The sequence below is a fragment of the Garra rufa genome, chromosome 15, assembly GCF_049309525.1.
Source record: "Garra rufa chromosome 15, GarRuf1.0, whole genome shotgun sequence".
In the NCBI taxonomy this organism is placed as follows: domain Eukaryota; kingdom Metazoa; phylum Chordata; class Actinopteri; order Cypriniformes; family Cyprinidae; genus Garra; species Garra rufa.
In genome coordinates, this window is record NC_133375.1 from 32,896,754 (window position 1) to 32,916,146 (window position 19,393).

A 19,393-nucleotide genomic window follows, 5' to 3' on the forward strand; every position below is an offset into this window, starting at 1 on the left:
TACAAATTAATATTTTATGTGAAATGAATATTCTGAATAAGGTATTTACATGATAAAGAATAATACAGGCATATGTCATCTGTAGCCTATTATTGTGATTGTTAGAAATATTTTGGAATATTTGCATAATTAGGCTATTTCTATCTGTTTACCATATTTATGTGACTTATTCACCTTATTTTTCCGGTAAGAGTGGGCAGGGCCATTTGTACATTTTTGGGTCTGGCTTCCGGTCTCATCCGTGTCCAGCTATTTTTAGTTGAACAAAACAGCTTGTTTTGCTGCTTGCAAATTGGTGTGTCTTACTATGTTATTTAATGTATTATCTTTATTATAAACCCACTTCGTCAAATAGTGCAGCTTAATAAGTAGAGTTCGCACAGTGGGCGAAAAAGTCCCATTGAGGTAACACTGGACTGTATACAGATTCAGTATATCATTCAAACTGTCAAGCAGCCTTTGGAGTATCATCATTGGCAGCTGCCAAGCCACTTCCTGGCAGCCAAACAGAGTACCCTAGCAACCATTTAGCAAGTCCTATATCTCCGCAACTGTATAGACTATCATATAGACATAGGAGTTGGCTCTTTTGACTCATGCTAGCAAATAGGACTCCCAACATGCTCCCCATTTGACCCGAGTCAGGGGTTATGATGCACCATCTGACTGAATCTGATTCAAACCCATGTGAAAATTTTAAAGATAATTCACCTCTTTTAAAAATTAATAATCAAAAATTTCATTTTACATTCATATTTCTTTTCTTGAAGTTAACTTAAAAAAAACAATCAAATGAAGTTCAATTTTTTTAATCTTTAATTATTTGCATTTCTGAAACAATGTGTTGAACACCAAAGTTTTACCCTTCTCAAAAACAGACTAAACAGAGTTTGTTGCGTAAAATTAAATAAAAATTGAATTAGAATAAAGCAGTAAATATCACTAAAAACTAATAAATATTTTAGTCAAAAGATTCTTGGCATGGTACCTTTTCTGCAATGTTGAACCAGCCATTAGGGACTACAGGTGGAAAGATATATTTGATTATAATGTGATGAAAAGCATCTTCTAATTCTCAGAGAAGGATTTGGTGCACTTGTACACTATCCCTTTACTAGTTATCCCTTAGCAACTAGTAAAGTAACGCATTGCTTTTTAATTGACAAGAAAATATCTGAGTTACTTTTTAAAATAAGAAACGGCAGTTAATTTTTATTGCCATTTATTGATTGAAACCTCTCCTGTGGATGCAAGCTGCACAGTGTGACGTGACAAAATACTATAGAACCCATTATAATCTGTGATGCTGTCTACACTGAATGCAAGTGGTGCAGTGCGATGTGGAAATAGACAGGTGGCTGTTCCCAATAAAGGTCATGAACCCAGCCCTCTTCATGTAATCTAATGGGACGTAAAACCACCTAAACAATTAAATTACACTTCAAATATTTTTTTCCCAAAGACGGTTTCCGTCATTTTATTTGGTTCTAATCATGCTGATTCATGTTCAAGTGTTTGTTTTTTGAATAAGTTTGCTTTTAGGTAGTTATTTGATGCTATAAAAACGGGAGATGTGGTGTCATCTTGCAACTGGGTTTGTGGGAGTTTGGGTGGGACTTTGATACCAAAGGCTCCACCTAAAGGCCACTACTGTGTAGACTCGGGTTCTAAATGAATCTCTACTGGGCAGACTCGGGTTCTAAATGAATCTCTACTGGGCAGACTCGGGTTCTAAATGAATGTCTACTGGGCAGACTCGGGTTCTAAATGAATGTCTACTGGGCAGACTCGGGTTCTAAATGAATCTCTACTGCGCAGACTCGGGTTCTAAATGAATCTCTACTGCGCAGACTCGGGTTCTAAATGAATCTCTACTGGGCAGACTCGGGTTCTAAATGAATCTCTACTGGGCAGACTCGGGTTCTAAATGAATCTCTACTGGGCAGACTCGGGTTCTAAATGAATCTCTACTGGGCAGACTCGGGTTCTAAATGAATCTCTACTGGGCAGACTCGGGTTCTAAATGAATCTCTACTGGGCAGACTCGGGTTCTAAATGAATCTCTACTGCGCAGACTCGGGTTCTAAATGAATCTCTACTGGGCAGACTCGGGTTCTAAATGAATCTCTACTGGGCAGACTCGGGTTCTAAATGAATCTCTACTGGGCAGACTCGGGTTCTAAATGAATCTCTACTGGGCAGACTCGGGTTCTAAATGAATCTCTACTGGGCAGACTCGGGTTCTAAATGAATCTCTACTGGGCAGACTCGGGTTCTAAATGAATGTCTACTGGGCAGACTCGGGTTCTAAATGAATCTCTACTGGGCAGACTCGGGTTCTAAATGAATCTCTACTGGGCAGACTCGGGTTCTAAATGAATCTCTACTGGGCAGACTCGGGTTCTAAATGAATGTCTACTGGGCAGACTCGGGTTCTAAATGAATGTCTACTGGGCAGACTCGGGTTCTATATGAATGTCTACTGGGCAGACTCGGGTTCTAAATGAATCTCTCCCTGGCAGACTCGGGTTCTAAATGAATCTCTACTGCACAGACTCTGGCCCAAAATGACGCAAGATGACAGCGGCCGCTTTCAACGGTCGCTTTGTCAACTGTGCACTTCTATTACCCATGAATAGGAGAAATTGCAAGCCCAATATGGCGAATAAGCTCCGCCTTCTTAATGAAAGAGCCAATTGTTGATTAGTAAAGTCACTGCAGCTGCCATTAGAAGCTCGGGTTCTTATAGAAACAAATAACGTTTGCAAACTCGCTCTCATGACTGTGCATGCACATTGGCTGGTCTAGCATCAAAAACAAGCTTTTTAATGGTATTTGAAAATAAGAAACAAGCTTCATGAGACTGTTGCTGTCAAATTTCTTTGGTGTTAGTAAACAGTTTTGGAGAAATTGATGTGTCCCCATTCAAAGAGATAGGAGATGCACTTGCATGCCCGAGAGGCGTTTCAAAGATAGCCGCTGAGTTTAATGACTTGTCTTATTAAAGCGTCATCCTAGCAACAACCTCAATAACTTAGAACCAAGGCAGAATGTTAATTGTAAAAAAAATATACTGCGTTCAGTTTCTTATTTTGTCAATATTAAAGCTACTCAGAAAGAAAGTGGCATACATTCTCTGTAATGTTATTTAATGAAGTGGTTGTCATAGCAACAGCTTTCGTATGCCGTGAAATGGCCACACTGGACAGAAAGAGGCCGCATGGTCAAGCAAGGTTGCAAAAGGCAATGGAACTTGAAGAATTTCTCAGGACCGTGGTGCCGTTGGCCCTTGGACAAACAAAGCTACCTTTCATATCAACAGGCTCCCTACAGACCAATGTTTTCTCTGCTCTTCCATCAAACTTGCACTAGCAGTGAAGCACAATAATGAGCATTTTAAGAGAGACGTAAAGCTATGTTTTATTCATCAACACATAAATCTGAAATCCCACACACTGGAAGCGCATCCATTGACGTCAGAACATTAAATCGTGTCAAAGATAAGTTTTTTTCCCCTTTGAGAACGCTTTAATAGTTTATTTGGCTTTCGGATCGATGGGCGTTCGTTGAGAGGGAAAGGAGAGGCGGTTGGTGGGTCTTCAGGGCAAGTGAAAGAGGCGCTTTGTTGAAACTGTTTTGATTTTATTTTTTCCCTCTCACTCCCCTGCTTCCGTTCCATTTCTTCCCCCTCACTCCCTGCTCTCACCTTTGCATTTCTTTTTCTTTCTTTTTTCTGAGGGATGGGTGATGGGTTGAACATGATTTCCAGAGGCAGAATATAACTGGCCTTTCAGAAGGTGCACCCTTCAGAGTCATTGAGACAGCTGTTTCAGAAAGATCATACCTGAACTGTCTCCAGCATACGTTAACAATGTACAAGCCTTTAGCTTTGTGCTTGTGCCTGTGTTTAGCGCTTTTAGCGGCTGAGGGAAAAAAAGAAAAGGGAAGAAAAGAGAAACAGAAGAGCTCTAGACAATTCCTATTCACTGAGGATGCAACTGAGTATGAAAAGCTTTTTGAGCCAGGTGAGCAATGCTTGTGGCATTTTTTATGCTAAAAAAAAATAAGAGAAGATATGGTTTTCTAATATTGTGATTTTTTCTCTTTTTTGTGATTATTTAAGACATTTTAAAAGTGTGTGTGTATAACACTGCTGTTCAAAAGTTTGGGGTTAGTAAGATTTTTTAGTTTTTTTTTAAGAAGCTTCTTATGCTCATCAAGGCTGCATTTATTTTAACAAAAAAAACAAAAAAAAACAGTAAATGTAAAATAAATGTTTTCTATGTGAATTTATTTAAAAATGTAATTTATTCCTGTGATGCAAATCTCAATTTTCAGCATCATTACTCCAGTCTTCATTGTCACAGGATTCTTCAGAAATCATTGTAATATGCTGATTTAGTTGTGCCACTTAATATTTTGTGGGAACCTGTGATACTTTTTCAAGATTTTTTTAAAGTTAAAGTTTCTTTTTTTTTTTTTTTTGAAAGAAATTAACACTTTTATTTACCAAGGATGTAAATTAATTAAAGATTGGTAGCAAAAACTTTTATTGTTAGAAAAAAAATCTATTTTGAATAAATGCTGTTCTTTTAAAGTTTTTATTCCTCAAAGAATCTTGAAAAAAATTATCACAGGTTCCAAAAAAAAGAAATTTAAGTTTCCAACATTCATAACAAAAGTAATAAATCTGCATATTAGAATGATTTCTGAAGGATTATGTGACACTGAAGACTGGAGGAATGATGCAGAAAATTCAGCTTTGCATCACAGAAATAAATGATATTTTAAAATATATTAAAATTGAAAAACATTATTTTAAACTGTAATAATATTCCACAATATTTTCTGTATTTTGATCAAGTATATGCATAAATATATATGTAGTAGTAAGTAATTATGTATTATTCATTGTGTAGTTTTATTAATTACAAATAAGTGTTTACACTAAATTATGATGAGCTAAGATGAAAGTGTGAATGTCCCTGCATTACATAAAACATTAAACCAAGTAGCATTTATTAGACTGAACACAAACACATTTCAAGCAAAACATTTTTTTTGTTGCTTTTACACCATTGTAAACTTGAAGGAAAAATATTAAAACATTATAATATATTATATTATACTTTTTATCTTGTGTTTTAAGTGTGGATTAAGTGTCCAATTACTTGTTGGAGTCACTGAGTGCTGAATTCTGAAATTCTGTGTGTGTGGATGCATGCCAGGGGATTCCAGCCAGTGTTTGGAGAATGGGTTTTTTCTGTTTGAGGGGCCTGTCTGGGCTCGGGAGCTTACCACTGTGTGCCGGTGTAAAGATGGAGTCATGAGCTGCCGAATCCTCCCCTACCTGGCCAGAGGTTTGGGAACCGCTTCTTTCTCTCCCAGCAAGATTCTTTGATGAATAGAATTATTTAAATTAGACATATTTTGTATTTCAAATAGAAATATTTTATAACATAAATGTCTTAACTGTCACATTTAAACAATTTAATGTGTTCTTTCTGAATAAAAATATTAATTTAATCTCACTGACCCCACACTTTTAAACAATAGGCCTAGTGCATGTTTCATTCATCCTTGATTGTTCTTTTGGAGTTTACATTGAAATGGTAATTGGATTAGCGATTTGTAGTAAGAGTAATGGGCATCCCTGTGGTGATGCAGGCTGGGAATTATGTAAAATATTGGCTCTTAGTGTGGTGCAATGCAGTGCCGGGAAAGGTGCCATCAGGGAGTGGGATGCTTGGTGGTGGGTACTGATTTTCTGTTTGCCACACCATGTCTAGCTTCACCCACCTTGAAGGCTGTGGCCAGTAAGCTCAATCCAACATCTGTTGGGAAAACAAGCTCGAAAAACAGACTGGCAGGAAATGGAAAGCCACCTGCAGGAACAGAGGTTCTGGAGGTGAAACCAAAGAAGAACAAGAAGGTGGTCACCCCAGCAAAAGAAGTATGTAGATGTGAATGAGAATAAGAATTTTTTCCTTTATTATTGTACTTATTTACCTTTAGAGATGTACAGTTGAAGTCAAAAGTTTACATACACCTTGTAGAATCTGCAAAATGTTAATTATTTTACCAAAATAAGAGTGATAATACAAAATGCATGTTATTTTTTTATTTAATACTGAATGCCTGAATAAGATATTTCTCATAAAAGACGTTTACATATTGTCCACAAGAGAAAATAATAGTTGAATTTATAAAAATTACCTTGTTCAAAAGTTTACATACGCTTGATTTTTAATACTGTGTTGTTACCTGAATGATCCACAGCTGTGATTTTTTTTTAGTGAGTTGTTCATGAGTCCCTTGTTCGTCCTTGTTCTTAAGAAAAATCTTTCAGGTCCCACAAATTCTTCGGTTTTTCAGCATTTAGCCTTTCCAACAATGACTGTATGATTTTGAGATCCATCTTTTCACACTGAGGACAACTGAGAGACTCATATGCAACTATTACAGAAGGTTCAAATGCTCACTGATGCTTCAGAAGTAAACACAATGTATTAAGAACCGGGGTTGAAAACTTTTTGAATTTGAAGTTCAGGGTAAATTTAACTTATCTTGCCTTCTGGGAAACATTTAAGTATCTTCTGTAGCTTCTGAAGGCAGTACTAAATGAAAATATATGATATTTAGGCAAAGTAAGAAAAATATACACATCTCCATTCTGTTAAATGCATAATTTTTCCTTCTGGAGTATCAGTTAGCGTTTGAACCTTCTGTAATAGTTGCATATGAGTCTCTCAGTTGTCCTCAGTGTGAAAAGATGAATCTCAAAATCATACAGTCATTGTTGGAAAGGGTTGGAAAACAGAAATGCTAGAAAACCAAAGAACGTTTTTGACCTGAAGGATTTTTCTGAAGAACGGCGGGGTAGTTTAACTGTTCAGGACAAACAAGGAACTCATAAACACCTATCACTAAACAAACCAAAAAAACTGTATTAAGAATTAAGTGTATGTAAACTTTTGAATAGGGTAATTTTCATAAATTCAACTATTATTTTCTTTTTCTATCTTTTATGTAAAATATCTTATTCAAGTCAGTGCTAAATAAAATGTAACATGCATTTTGTACGATCCCTCTTATTTTAGTAAAATAATTAACATTTTGCAGATTCTACAAGGTGTATGTAAACTTTTAACTTCAACTGTATTTGATGGTTTTAACTGGTCTAGGGTGGTCTGTTTGCTCTTTTGGTCTGGCTGTGCTTGTGTTTAGGTGGTTTACCTGGTTGACTAGTCGGTCTTCCATTGCCAGTTGAAAAGTATCCAAAACCACCTCTTCACTCTGAAAAATGTCATTGAAGAACCCTTTTGGTTCCTCAATTAACCTTTCAGTGCACAGTTCTTAAAAGAACCATTTTTTCTCATAAGAACATATTTATAATCTAAAGAACCTTTTATGCAATGGAAAGATTCTATAGATGTTAATGGTTCCTAATGGAATCATCAATGCCAATGAAGAACCAGTAAACCAGATCAGCTAAGAATAGCACTTTAGGCTAGCTTTTGTTCTTAAACATTTGTTTTTTCTCTTCAGCCACCCTCAAATGTCCCTAAGAAACAAGTGAAGAAAAACCCGAAGGTGATTGTGAGTTTGGATCCTGTAAAACCGCCTAAGACCCCTGTAATACCCACAGAACCTCAGTTTATGAAACCAGTCCATTTTGATCATGATGACCACGATGATGACGACTATCTGGAGAATGACAGTGACAGCGATGATGATGACGATGATAGCCGCAGCATTCCCATGTTAAGATCTGCTGTTCGCCCTGTAGCAGTCGAAAGACGAGTAATGCCTCCCACACTCAAACCGGCCGTACCACGAGCACAACCAGCCTTTGCTCTTCCTACAAGAAAATCTGTGATCCTGCCCACTGGAAGGCCACTGCCAGCCCCCAGTGGGCGAATGGTGGATAGAGGTATTGGCCGTCCAGTCGTCCGCACCTCTGTTCATATGGAGTCCCTCCCAGCAGGCTGCCTGCTTGCAGAGTCTCTTATCGCTTGTGGAAACACTCGCCTTACACAAATCCCCATCATCAAAGATGCCGGGGTCAGGAGTCTCTTTCTAGCAGGTGAGGTGAGAGCAGTTCACCTTGCTCACGAGGAGTAATTATACACTATAAACATCATTTTCATACTTTTTGTCTCTTTTTAAAATAAAAATATCTGAACATCAATATGACAATAAATTTAGAAAAACAATTGTGTGAGATAATATATGTAGCTATGTAGATAGATATGTATATGTTTCTCTCAGAATTGCAAGACATAAACTTGCAATATTGAGATATAAACTTGCAATTGCAAATTATAAAGTCAGAATGGTGAAGAATTCTGAGAAATAAGTCAGAATTGCAAGATATAAACTCGCACATCAGTATTTTTCTCAGAAGCGCATGATATAAACTAAATAGAGTTTATAAAAAGTCAGAATTCTTAGAAATGAATTTGCAATTCTGAGAAATAAGTCATAATTGCAAGATATTATCTCACAATTCTAAGAAATAAGTCAGAATATAAACTCACACATCAGACTTTTCTCTTAATATAAACTTTAAATAGCGAGTTATAAAGTCAAAATTGCGAGAGAAAACTTGCAATTCTGAGAGATAAAGTCAGAACTGCGAGATATAAACTAAATTCTGTCAATTCTGACTTTTTTTCTCAGAATTGCAAGGTTGTATCTCAAAATTGTGACTTTAGAACACGAAACTAAGTTATTAAGTCAGAATTGTGAAATATAAACTCCCAATTGTGAGAAATAAATCAGAATTGCAAGATATAAACTCACAATTCTAAGAAATAAGTAAGAATTGCAAGATATAAACTCACAAATCTGTCTTTTTTCTTAGAATTGCATCATTTAAAATCTAAATTGCGAGTTATAAAGGCAGAATTGCGAGACAAACTTAAAATTCAGAGAAATAAAGTTGCAATTCTGAAAAATAAAGACAGTATTGCAAGGTATTAACTCACAATTCTAATGAGTCAGAATTGCAAGATATAAACTTACAATTCTGACTTTTTTCTCAGAATTGCGAGTTTATACAATCTTAAAAATAAAGGTGCTTCACGATGCCATAGAGGACCTTTTTTGTCTAAATGGTTCCATAAAAAACCTTTAATATCTGAAGAATCTTTCTGTTTAATAAAAGGTTCTTTGTGGCGAAAGAAGGTTCTTCATATTATAAAAAAGTAAAAAAGAGATGCTACTTTAAATAACCTTTGACTGAATGGTTCTTTGTGGAACCAAAAATGGTTCTTCTATGGCATCGCTGTTAAGAACCTTTTAAAGCACCTTTATTTTTAAGAGTGTATGTCGCAATTGTGAATTGCGAGTTTATATATCACAATTCTGACTTTATAACAATCAATTACAAGTTAAGTCAAAAAAAGTCAGAATTGCAAGATACAAACACATTTTGTGAGAAAAAAAAGTCACAATTTTTCATCTTGCAATTCTGACTATTTCTCGCAATTGCGAGATCACGCAATTCTGACTTTATAACTCGGATGCAAGTGTGAGTTTATATCATGCAATTAGAAGAAAAAAAGTCAGAATTGTGAGATAAAAAGTCACAATAACCTTTTTTTATGTTTTTGTTAATTGGCGAAAACTGGCTTCCATAATATACAGTACCGTTCACAAGTTTTGGGTGTGTTTCACCAAATTTACTAAAAATGCTTTCAATGATAGTAAAAAAATATTTATTTTTGATCAAATAAATGCAGCCTTGGTTAGCATGAAAGCCTTTATTCAAAAACATTAAAATACATTTTTATTTTCTAGTATTCTCGTAGCTTTATAACATTACAGTTGAACCACTGATGTCACATGGACTATTTTAATGATTCCTTATTACCTTTCTGGGCCTTGAACATGGCAGTTGTGTTGCTGTCTATGCAGGGAAAAAAAGCTCTCAGATTTCATCAAAAATATCTTAATTTGTCTTCTGAAGATGATGAAGGTCTTATGGGTTTAGAGCGACATGCGAATGAGTAATTAATGACAGAATGTTTGGGTGAACTATCCCTTTAAGAGGGGGTTTAGAGTCTGAAAATAGGAGTATGTTTTATTAGAGTTTGACAGATGTTCTTGCATGTCTTTACTGTGTTCCAACATAATCTGGCAGTGTCCTATTGTTTGTCCATCAGATGATTTTCTATATGTGGCAGTGCAAGTGCTGGCACTGAAATGTGAGAAGTGTAAACAGAGCTTACCGTGATCCAGAAAGAGGTGAAAAATTGCTCTCGTCTTCCTGGTATTTTGCAGATAACAAAATCAGCAAGATCCCATCGCATGCTCTAGCAGGTCTTCCCAACCTGGAGTGGCTGGACCTCAGCAAGAACAAGCTGGATGATTTTTCTTTGGGACCGGATGTGTTTCGGGTAAGATGACACATAACCCCCTGTGTTTGTTTTCACATTCCATTTGTGCATAGCAATTCTTTGGACTCTGATAATGGTCCGATTAATGTGGATCTGCAAAAATGCAGACTGCTTTGTGATCTGCTATCTGTTTCAATGGTGAGTTATCAGGCCTTATGGTGCGGCACAGTGCAAGCTTGATATTTAGCAAGTAGCTGACGTGTTTTTTCACAAGATCTCGGGTCTGACATCACCGAGACAATTCTCACCAGGATGTTGCAGTGAACATAGGAATTATCAGTCAATAGATATTACCCCCTAAAAAGAAACACAATCATTTTTTACCTTTTCTCACCTGTGTGTCATATCTACTGGGCGCCAAGCACAGGATTTAAAGATGACACATATGTATGACACAAAGCAAAATAGTGTTTTTTTCACATTTACCTCTGTGTTTACCTGTGCTCAGTAGCATGGTGTGTAAATGTCTGTTTCTCGTGCCAGATGAACTCTGAATATCTGTCTTGTGTAACTTCTGCTTCTGTGACTTGCAGCAAGCTTTGAAATATTTCCAGTCTGACTTTGACAGTGTCATGAGTATCTTCTCGTCCTGTTGCAGAACTTGACGAAGCTCAGAAGGTTGAACCTTGATGGAAACAACTTGACTAAAGTGCCGGCTCTCCCTCCCTCGCTGGCGGAGCTGAAGATCAACGATAATAAGCTCAGCGGTCTCACTCCCCACAGCTTTAAGGGTAAACTCACAACCACGGTGTCCGTATGAACTCACTATTTAACACTCTGGTCCAGTAAAAGATCTGTTTTTCACGTTAGAGGTTAATCTGGGCATTTTAAAATTACTTTTTGTCTACTTGCTACTCAGTTGATGCTTAATGCTCAGTCATTTATGGTACATTAACTATAGGCCCCCTTTTGAACATGATTTCACTAAGTACAACATGTTCCTGGATCAACATCCTTATTGATCCTGGAACAGTATTCCAAGTAGCCAATCAAATTTTAGGGAAATGTTTATGGGAAATTAGGTTTTACAATCAGGTTTAGGTGCTTCTACATTTTCTCAGCTAGTATTTCTCTCTGATTTTAGGGATAAATTATGGGTAGGGGTGGGGTTAGGTCTATGTTTTTGGATGGTAATGTTGTTCCAGTATCAATAAAAGATACAAAAACATTTAAAAATCTTACCAACAGCAATGTTCTTAAAGGAGTAGTTCACTTCCAGAACAAAAATTTACAGATAATATAATCACTCCCTTGTCATCCAAGATGTTCATGTCTTTCTTTTTTCAGTCGTAAAGAACTAGTTTTTTGAGCAAAACATTTCAGGATTTCTCTCCATATAATGGACTTTTTTTGAAGGACGATTCTGAAGTTGGAGGAGAAAACGAGATGAGTTTTTCAACATACCCTAACTGTCATGAACCAGAATACATAGTTCACGCTGAGCTAGACAAGACGAGCTTTTTAGGTTAAAAAGTTTATAAATTGTAATTTGTTTTTTAAAAAATGTTTTGCTAGATAAGACCCTTCTTTCTTGGCTGGGATCTTTTAGAGGCCTTTGAAGCTGAATTTTAACTGCATTTTGGAAGTTCAACCTCACAATTGAGGTCCACTATTTGGAGAGAAATCCTGAAATGTTTTCCTCAAAAAAACATATGTCTTTATGACTGAAGAAAGTTTCTTCTGGAAGTGAATTACTCCTTTAAGTGTAAATGAAACAACTGAAAACTCTATTAAACTTCCAAACACTAGACCAGGGGTCCCCAAACGGGCCCGGGGGCCGAATGCGGCCCGCCCCCACATTTGGACTGGCCCTCTGAACAATGCCAGAGACATATTTTGAAAATGTAATTTTAAATATGTTTTACTTTTATCATGTCAGTATTTGATAATAAAGGTTGGCTTTCAAACTAAAATTTCCCTTAGTTATTAACATAGCCTAATTATTTGTTGAATTCACCAACAGAATGGTACATTCAACATAATGTGTCATCGCGATCGAACAGGTGATGCGCGAGCCAGCTAGAAAATTCAGAGCGATGACAAAATGACTCAATAGCATTTGAGGTGAAACTAGCACTGCTTGCGGGACAGGTGCAAAAGCAAGACTTCACTCATCTCACAGTTACCCAAAGTTTTTCAGCTGAGAACCAGAAAATGCTGAAGGCGGAATTTGACGTGATTCAAAAAACACAGTGGACGAACACCAGCAGATGACATTGCACCCCAAATCATCACAGACTGTGGAAATTTAAGACTGGACTTCAAGCAACTTGAGCTATAAGCTTCTCCACCCTTCCTCCAGACTCTAGGACCTTGATTTCCAAATAAAATACAAAACTTGCTCTCATCTGAAAAGAGGACTTTGGACCACTGGGCAACAGTCCATTTCTTCTTCTCCTTAGTCCAGAGCCTCTGATGTTGTCTGTGGTTCAGGAGTGGCTTAACAAGAGGAATTGTGGCTGCAGCCAAATTCCTTGACATGTCTGTGTCTGGTGGCTCTTGATGCCTTGACCCTAGCCTCAGTCCATTCCTTTTGCAGTTCACCCAAATTCTTGAATCAGTTTTGCTTGACAAGCCTGTCAAGGCTGCGGCTCTCTCGGTTGGTTGTGCATCTTTTTCTTCCACACTTTTTTTCTTCCACTCAACATTCTGTTAACATGCTTGGATGCTGCACTCTGTGAACAGCCAGCTTCTTTGGCAATCAATGTTTGTGGCTTACCCTACCTGTGAAGGGTGTCAATGATTGTCTTCTGGACAACTGTCAGAGCAGTCTTCCCCATGATTGTGTAGCCTAGTGAACCAAACTGAGGGACCATTTTGACGGCTCAGGTGTTTTGAGATGATTAGCTGATTGGCATGTCATTATATTCTAATTTGTTGAGATGGCGAATTGGTGGGTTTTTGTTAAATGTGAGCCAAATCATCACAATTAAAAGAACCAAAGACTTAAACTACTTCAATCTGCGTGCATTCAATTTATTTAACACACAAGTTTCACAATTTGAGTTGAATTACTGAAATAAATGAACTTTTCCATGACATTCTAATTTACTGAGAAGCACCTGTATATCTTTTGAAAAGAAATGATCATTTGTCTGTCTGGTGCATAAAAAAATAATAAACTATTCTAGCATTAAAAAGTATAATAAATACAGGTAAATCATAATAAAATTAATAATAATAATAGTAGTAGTAGTCTTAGTAGTAGTAGTAGTAGTAGTCAGTCCAGCCCATGGAATTTTCTTTTATAAACCGACCCGGCCCCCCATTAAACAAAAGAAAATTATGTGGCCCGCTCAGAAAAAAGTTTGGGGACCCCTGCACTAGACAAACTAAGAATAAATGCTATATTTTGTGTAAACACATGTTATTTTTGCCTCAGGTCTGTCCCAGCTGCTGACACTGGAGTTAGAAGATAATTATTTCCACGATGGAAATGTCTCTCCTCTGGCCTTCAAGCCTCTCAGGAAGCTGATTTACCTCAGGCTGGATGACAATAAGTTCAGGGCTATTCCCTCTGGTCTGCCTGCTTCTGTACAGGTCAGTCACATTTTGTGTCTTGGAAGCCCAAAATTGCAGTACATACATACTATATACATTCTGAAAAAAAAAAAAAAACAAGTACTAGATTTAATTTGGTGACATTTCTAAGTGACTTAGCATTGGGGTTTTATACAGCGCAGAATTTACGTGTAGTAGATAATGGAGTGTTGTTGATTTGTAAATTGTTCAGGAGCTGCACTTGTCTGACAACAAAATAGAGGTGGTGCATTCAGGGCTCCTCAACAAGACCACAAACCTGAGAGTCCTGAACCTCAGCCATAACCGAATCCGAGAGGACCGCATTCATCCAAGAGCATGGATACACTTGCTGTGAGTTTACATCTTTCTCTGCTCTTTGGTGCCATCTTGTGGACAATTAATTCATATGATGGATACTGTTATATTGTACAAAAACTAATAATCACATTTTAAGCCTAGCCTAGAATGACGTCTATAGTACCAAATTAAAGTACATGCAGTTGTGGTCATAAATTTACATACACCTTGCAGGATCTGCAAAATGTTAACTACTTACCAAAATAAGAGGGATCATGCAAAAAAATGTATTTAGTACTGACCTGAATAAGATATTTAACATAAAAGATGTTTACATATAGTCCACAAGAGAATAATAATGGTTAATTTTTAAAAATGACCCTGTTCAAAAGTTTAGCTTATAACTCCAAACCCGTTCGTCACAGGTTCAAATGTCTTATGCCATTGGAATCCTTGGCTCACACCAGACAAAACACACGCCTCAAATTCATCATTTTTCAAAACTTTCGAAACTTTTGCGAACTAGTCCTAGGTTTTTTCACCTGAACAGAACCAAACCAGTGCAGGAAGATTCTCTGAAGAGTGATTATCAATAATTATTAAAAAAATGTTGAACTTTCGACTCTCCATCGCAAAGGGATGCTAAACGTTAGAAAGGGTCAGGGCTGCCTTTAGTACAATGGCTGCAACTTTTGAACAGAATGGGATATCTTCACAACTCACAACACGTATGTAAATCTTAGGTCACACGAAGAAGGTCGTGGAGCTTGGCCACTTGGTGGAACTATAAGAAGGAAAAACATAAAAACATCCATAACTACGCAACCGTTTGTCCTGTTGACATGGGTACGCATGGTCTTGGTCCAAGTGCCACAAGTGGATATAAGGACATTTGCGTATCTCAAAAAACATGGCCACCATAGGCCAATGAAGTTTGTTTGAGTACCTATTAGACAAGGTTAACAGAGGTCGATCGGAACGAAACTCTGTGGGCCTGTTTAATTCACAACCCTAAATGTCTGTGGGAAATGTGAAAGAAATTGGCCACTAGGTGGAGGTTCTCCACTAGAGGTTCTCTAGAACCACTGCTGTCAATCGAACCGTTTGTTAAATGATTGAGTCCTAGGTTTTTTGCTCAATCTAAAAAAAAAAAACACTGCAGTACAATGCTCTAGGTCAATAATTGTCAAATAAATGTTGCAGTTTTCCCTTTGGGAAACTATAGGAGGGTCGTTTAGAAAAGGGGCCTATAAAGCCTATAAATCCTAAATGAAAACTCAAAACTTCACAAAACCTGGTGAGTACATGCGACAGGTAATTTTAAACAAGCGTGCGAAGTTTTAGGGAGATCAGACCACAGCTAGCACTATAATAGTTCTAAAAGTTATGAAACATCATATTCTATTGCAAAATACTTGTATTTGCCAAAAATGCTATTTTAAATCATTGATTTATGTGGTTACAGGCTTGCTGAATAATATGAGATGTCTTTTTTCTTATGTGCTTAAATTCCTTAAACCACTTGAACCCTGGTAATCGCTGTTTGCAGCTATGTAGTTAAATCGTAGAAAATTAATTATTTCAAATATAATAAAGCATTTCAAAACTATCTGGAACCATCTTTAAAAATTTCATTATCCACAGAAAATTGGAGTATTTGGACCTTTCCCACAATAAGCTGGTTCACGTTCCCTCATTCCTGCCAGCTGGTCTGCGGCAGCTAATCTTGCATCACAACCAAATTGAGCGCATCCCTGGCTATGTGTTCGGCCACCTGCGACCCGGTCTGGACTCCCTGCAGCTGTCGTACAATCGTCTGCGTGAAGATGGGATCAATGAAGTGTCCTTCCTAGGCCTGTACAACTCACTGACTGAAATTCTGTTGGACCATAATCAGCTCAGATCAATCCCACGAGGCATTCTACAGTTGAAGAACCTGCAGCACCTGCGACTGAACCACAACTACATCAGGTTAGTCAATCTATCTTTTTGCCTGTCTGTCTGTCTGTCTGTCAGTCTGTCTGTTTTAACCTGATCTTCTCCCTATAGCTACATCACTATGAACTCGTTGTGTGACACTACGGCCCGTGAGGACTCCATGCTGTTGTCTGTTCACCTGGAGTACAACCTGATCGACCGTCGCCTCATTCCGCCAACAGCCTTCTCCTGCATCAAAACCTATCAGAGCGTCCTTCTGCGACCCCAGAGATATGAAGAACACCAGAAATGAAAGCGATTTTTGGGGCTGTATGCTGTAGGCATAATGTAGAGATGTAAGTGAAATGAAGATAAAGATGCAGCACCCTTTTCACACCAGAGGCCTTTCATTTTGTGTAAGTTGTGTTTTAGTTGTGTTCTGACTGTCTTCTCTCATTGGGGCCACACATGCACATGCTTTTTTGTTCTTTACTGCAACTAAAAACTACTGCAGACATTTGCTGTTTGACATTATCATCGGATGTGTTTATGCTTTAACAGATTTGCACAGATTTACTTTCCTGTAGCAGTAGGCTTCATATTTTTGTGTATGTCTGTCTTGGTTTGTTTTATACTTGTATGTCTACAATTTGCAATATTTGCATTGCAAGGATTCCTCTTTTTTTTTCAAAGTATATGCAAAGTGATTTTAATACACCAGCTTTATATTATTTATTTTTTGAATAAGCTGCAGTGCATCACATTTTTTTTATTTTAATACCATTGTAACAATTTTTAGTAGCAAAGGTTTTGATTTTTATATTCAGTTTTGTGATACTGTGTATTGTCTGTGCTTTTGTATTCTCTCTGTCACAAACTACAATAAAGTTGAGAGGTGACACAATTCGTCTGGAGTCAAAAAAAAAAAAAAAAAAGTTAATTTTTATTATTAATATTATAAGCACATCTCTGGTGGAAATTGTGCACTGGTTTTCTGATGTATTTGTTCAGGGAGTTTTCAGTATTATTTAGTATCTTAGCCCACTAGGGGGCGTCAGTAAACGTAAATCCTAAAATAATGTAAAATTAACTATATATATTATTTATATTTTAGTATATATGTGTATATATATTGTTTATGTGTGTATAATATAAATAACATATGTATATAATAAAAATATATGTTTAAGTATATAGTTAAATTACATTTAATGCTGAACTCTCACTCCTTTATTAATTAATTAATTAATTGATTATATTAACATATATTATTTTTTTAACAACCAAGCCGAAAATAATTGACAAATGTTTGCTTTGTCCCTTAAATTTTTTTAATTTCTTTTAATATATTGACAACCCTACTTAATTGATTCTTTGGCTTCTTATATTGGCAGAGAAAAATATAATTTAATATTGTTTTGTTCTATCTAGCAGATGCAGACAGCAAAGAGTCATCAACCCAGTGCTAAGTTGCACATTCAACATTTTGTATTATGACACTGTAGACTAGCACAGTGGGCAGTGGCACTCTCTGCTTGCTCTATTTCTGTCCGGAGAAACTCTCTTAAAGTGGTAACTCACTGCCACAAGTGCTTCTTTTTCTACTTCACAGCAGGCCTCTGTCCCAGATTTATTTTCTTTGGGCCGTTCCTACATTGATTCTCTGTTGATGTATATATTTCTGCGACTGCTCTTCATTTCCAGGGCGTGGGCCATGTCCTAAACCATGAAGAAAAACTTCCTTATATTAAAAGAGCATATCCCTGAGTAACATCGGTCTTAGTGGGAAAACCTGGAAGTTGGTGGTAACATGTATTCATTGTGGACCTTAACATGTCATACAGACACATCCATGTAAATCTATCAATCTGTCTATCTGTCTATCTGTCTGTCTGTCTGTCTATCTATCTATCTATCTATCTATCTATCTATCTATCTATCTATCTATCTGTCTGTCTGTCTGTCTGTCTGTCTGTCTGTCTGTCTGTCTGTCTGTCTGTCTACTTTGTCTGTCTGTCTGTCTGTCTGTCTGTCTGTCTGTCTGTCTGTCTGTCTCCATCCGTCCGTTCATCCATCCATCCGTCTGTCTGTCTGTCTGTCTCCATCCGTCCGTTCATCCATCCATCCATCCATCTGTCTGTCTGTCTGTCCGTCCGTCCGTCCGTATCTATCTATCTATCTATCTATCTATCTATCTATCTATCTATCTATCTATCTATCTATCTATCTGTCTGTCTGTCTGTCTGTCTGTCTCTCTGTCTGTCTGTCTGTCTGTCTGTCTGTCTGTCTGTCTGTCTGTCTGTCTGTCTGTCTGTCTGTCTACTTTGTCTGTCTGTCTGTCTGTCTGTCTGTCTGTCTGTCTGTCTCCATCCGTCCGTTCATCCATCCATCCGTCTGTCTGTCTGTCTGTCTGTCTGTCTGTCTCCATCCGTCCGTTCATCCATCCATCCATCCATCTGTCTGTCTGTCCGTCCGTCCGTCCGTCCGTCCGTCTGTCTGTCTGTCTGTCTGTCTCTACTTTGTCCATCTGTCTGTCTGTCTGTCTATCTATCTATCTATCTATCTATCTGTCTGTCTATCTGTCTGTCTGTCTATCTGTCTGTCTGTCTGTCTGTCTGTCTGTCTGTCTGTCTGTCTGTCTTATCTACTTTGTCCATCTGTCTGTCTACATCATCTATCTATCTGTCTGTCTGTCTGTCTATCTATCTACTTTGTACGTCTGTCTGCATCATCTATCTGTCTGTCTGTCTTTCTTTCTGTCTCTCTTTCTCTCTGTATCTCTTTTGTCTGCCTGTCTACTTTGTCTATTTATCTGTCGATCTATCTATCTGTCCTTCTGTCCATCCATCTCACTACTTTGTCTATCTATCTATCTGTCTGTCTACTTTGTCTATTTATCAATTCAATTCAAATTCAATTCAACATGCTTTATTGGCATGACTGTAAAATTACAATATTGCCAAAGCTTTGAGTATATGTCGAGGAACATAATAAAAACAATGAGAACATCTAAATAATTTCAATAATTAAAAATATTTTAACAATTTAAATTTAAATAACAAAATTGAAAATCAAATTATTTATTTTACAATTTATTTATTTATTTATTTGTCTATTTATCTATATAATCTATTTATATATCTGTCTATCTGTCTGTCTGTCTGTCTGTCTGTCTGTCTGTCTATCTATCTATCTTATATCATATGTTCACAAATATATGCAAATGCATGATGGTTTGGATGTGGATGGATACT

General features: G+C 37.1%; 1 protein-coding gene across 1 annotated transcript; it reads left to right on the forward strand.

The window, feature by feature from the left end:
* The first annotated feature begins 3,805 nt into the window (after positions 1-3,805).
* LOC141287581 (extracellular matrix protein 2) lies at positions 3,806-17,043 on the forward strand. Its single transcript, XM_073819743.1, has 10 exons — positions 3,806-4,025; positions 5,229-5,360; positions 5,790-5,953; positions 7,549-8,086; positions 10,288-10,403; positions 11,002-11,134; positions 13,786-13,943; positions 14,137-14,276; positions 15,867-16,193; positions 16,272-17,043. Exons 1-10 carry the CDS (start codon positions 3,872-3,874, stop codon positions 16,450-16,452), a joined length of 2,043 nt encoding a protein of 680 aa, XP_073675844.1. The 5' UTR covers positions 3,806-3,871; the 3' UTR covers positions 16,453-17,043.
* The last annotated feature ends 2,350 nt before the right edge of the window (positions 17,044-19,393 follow it).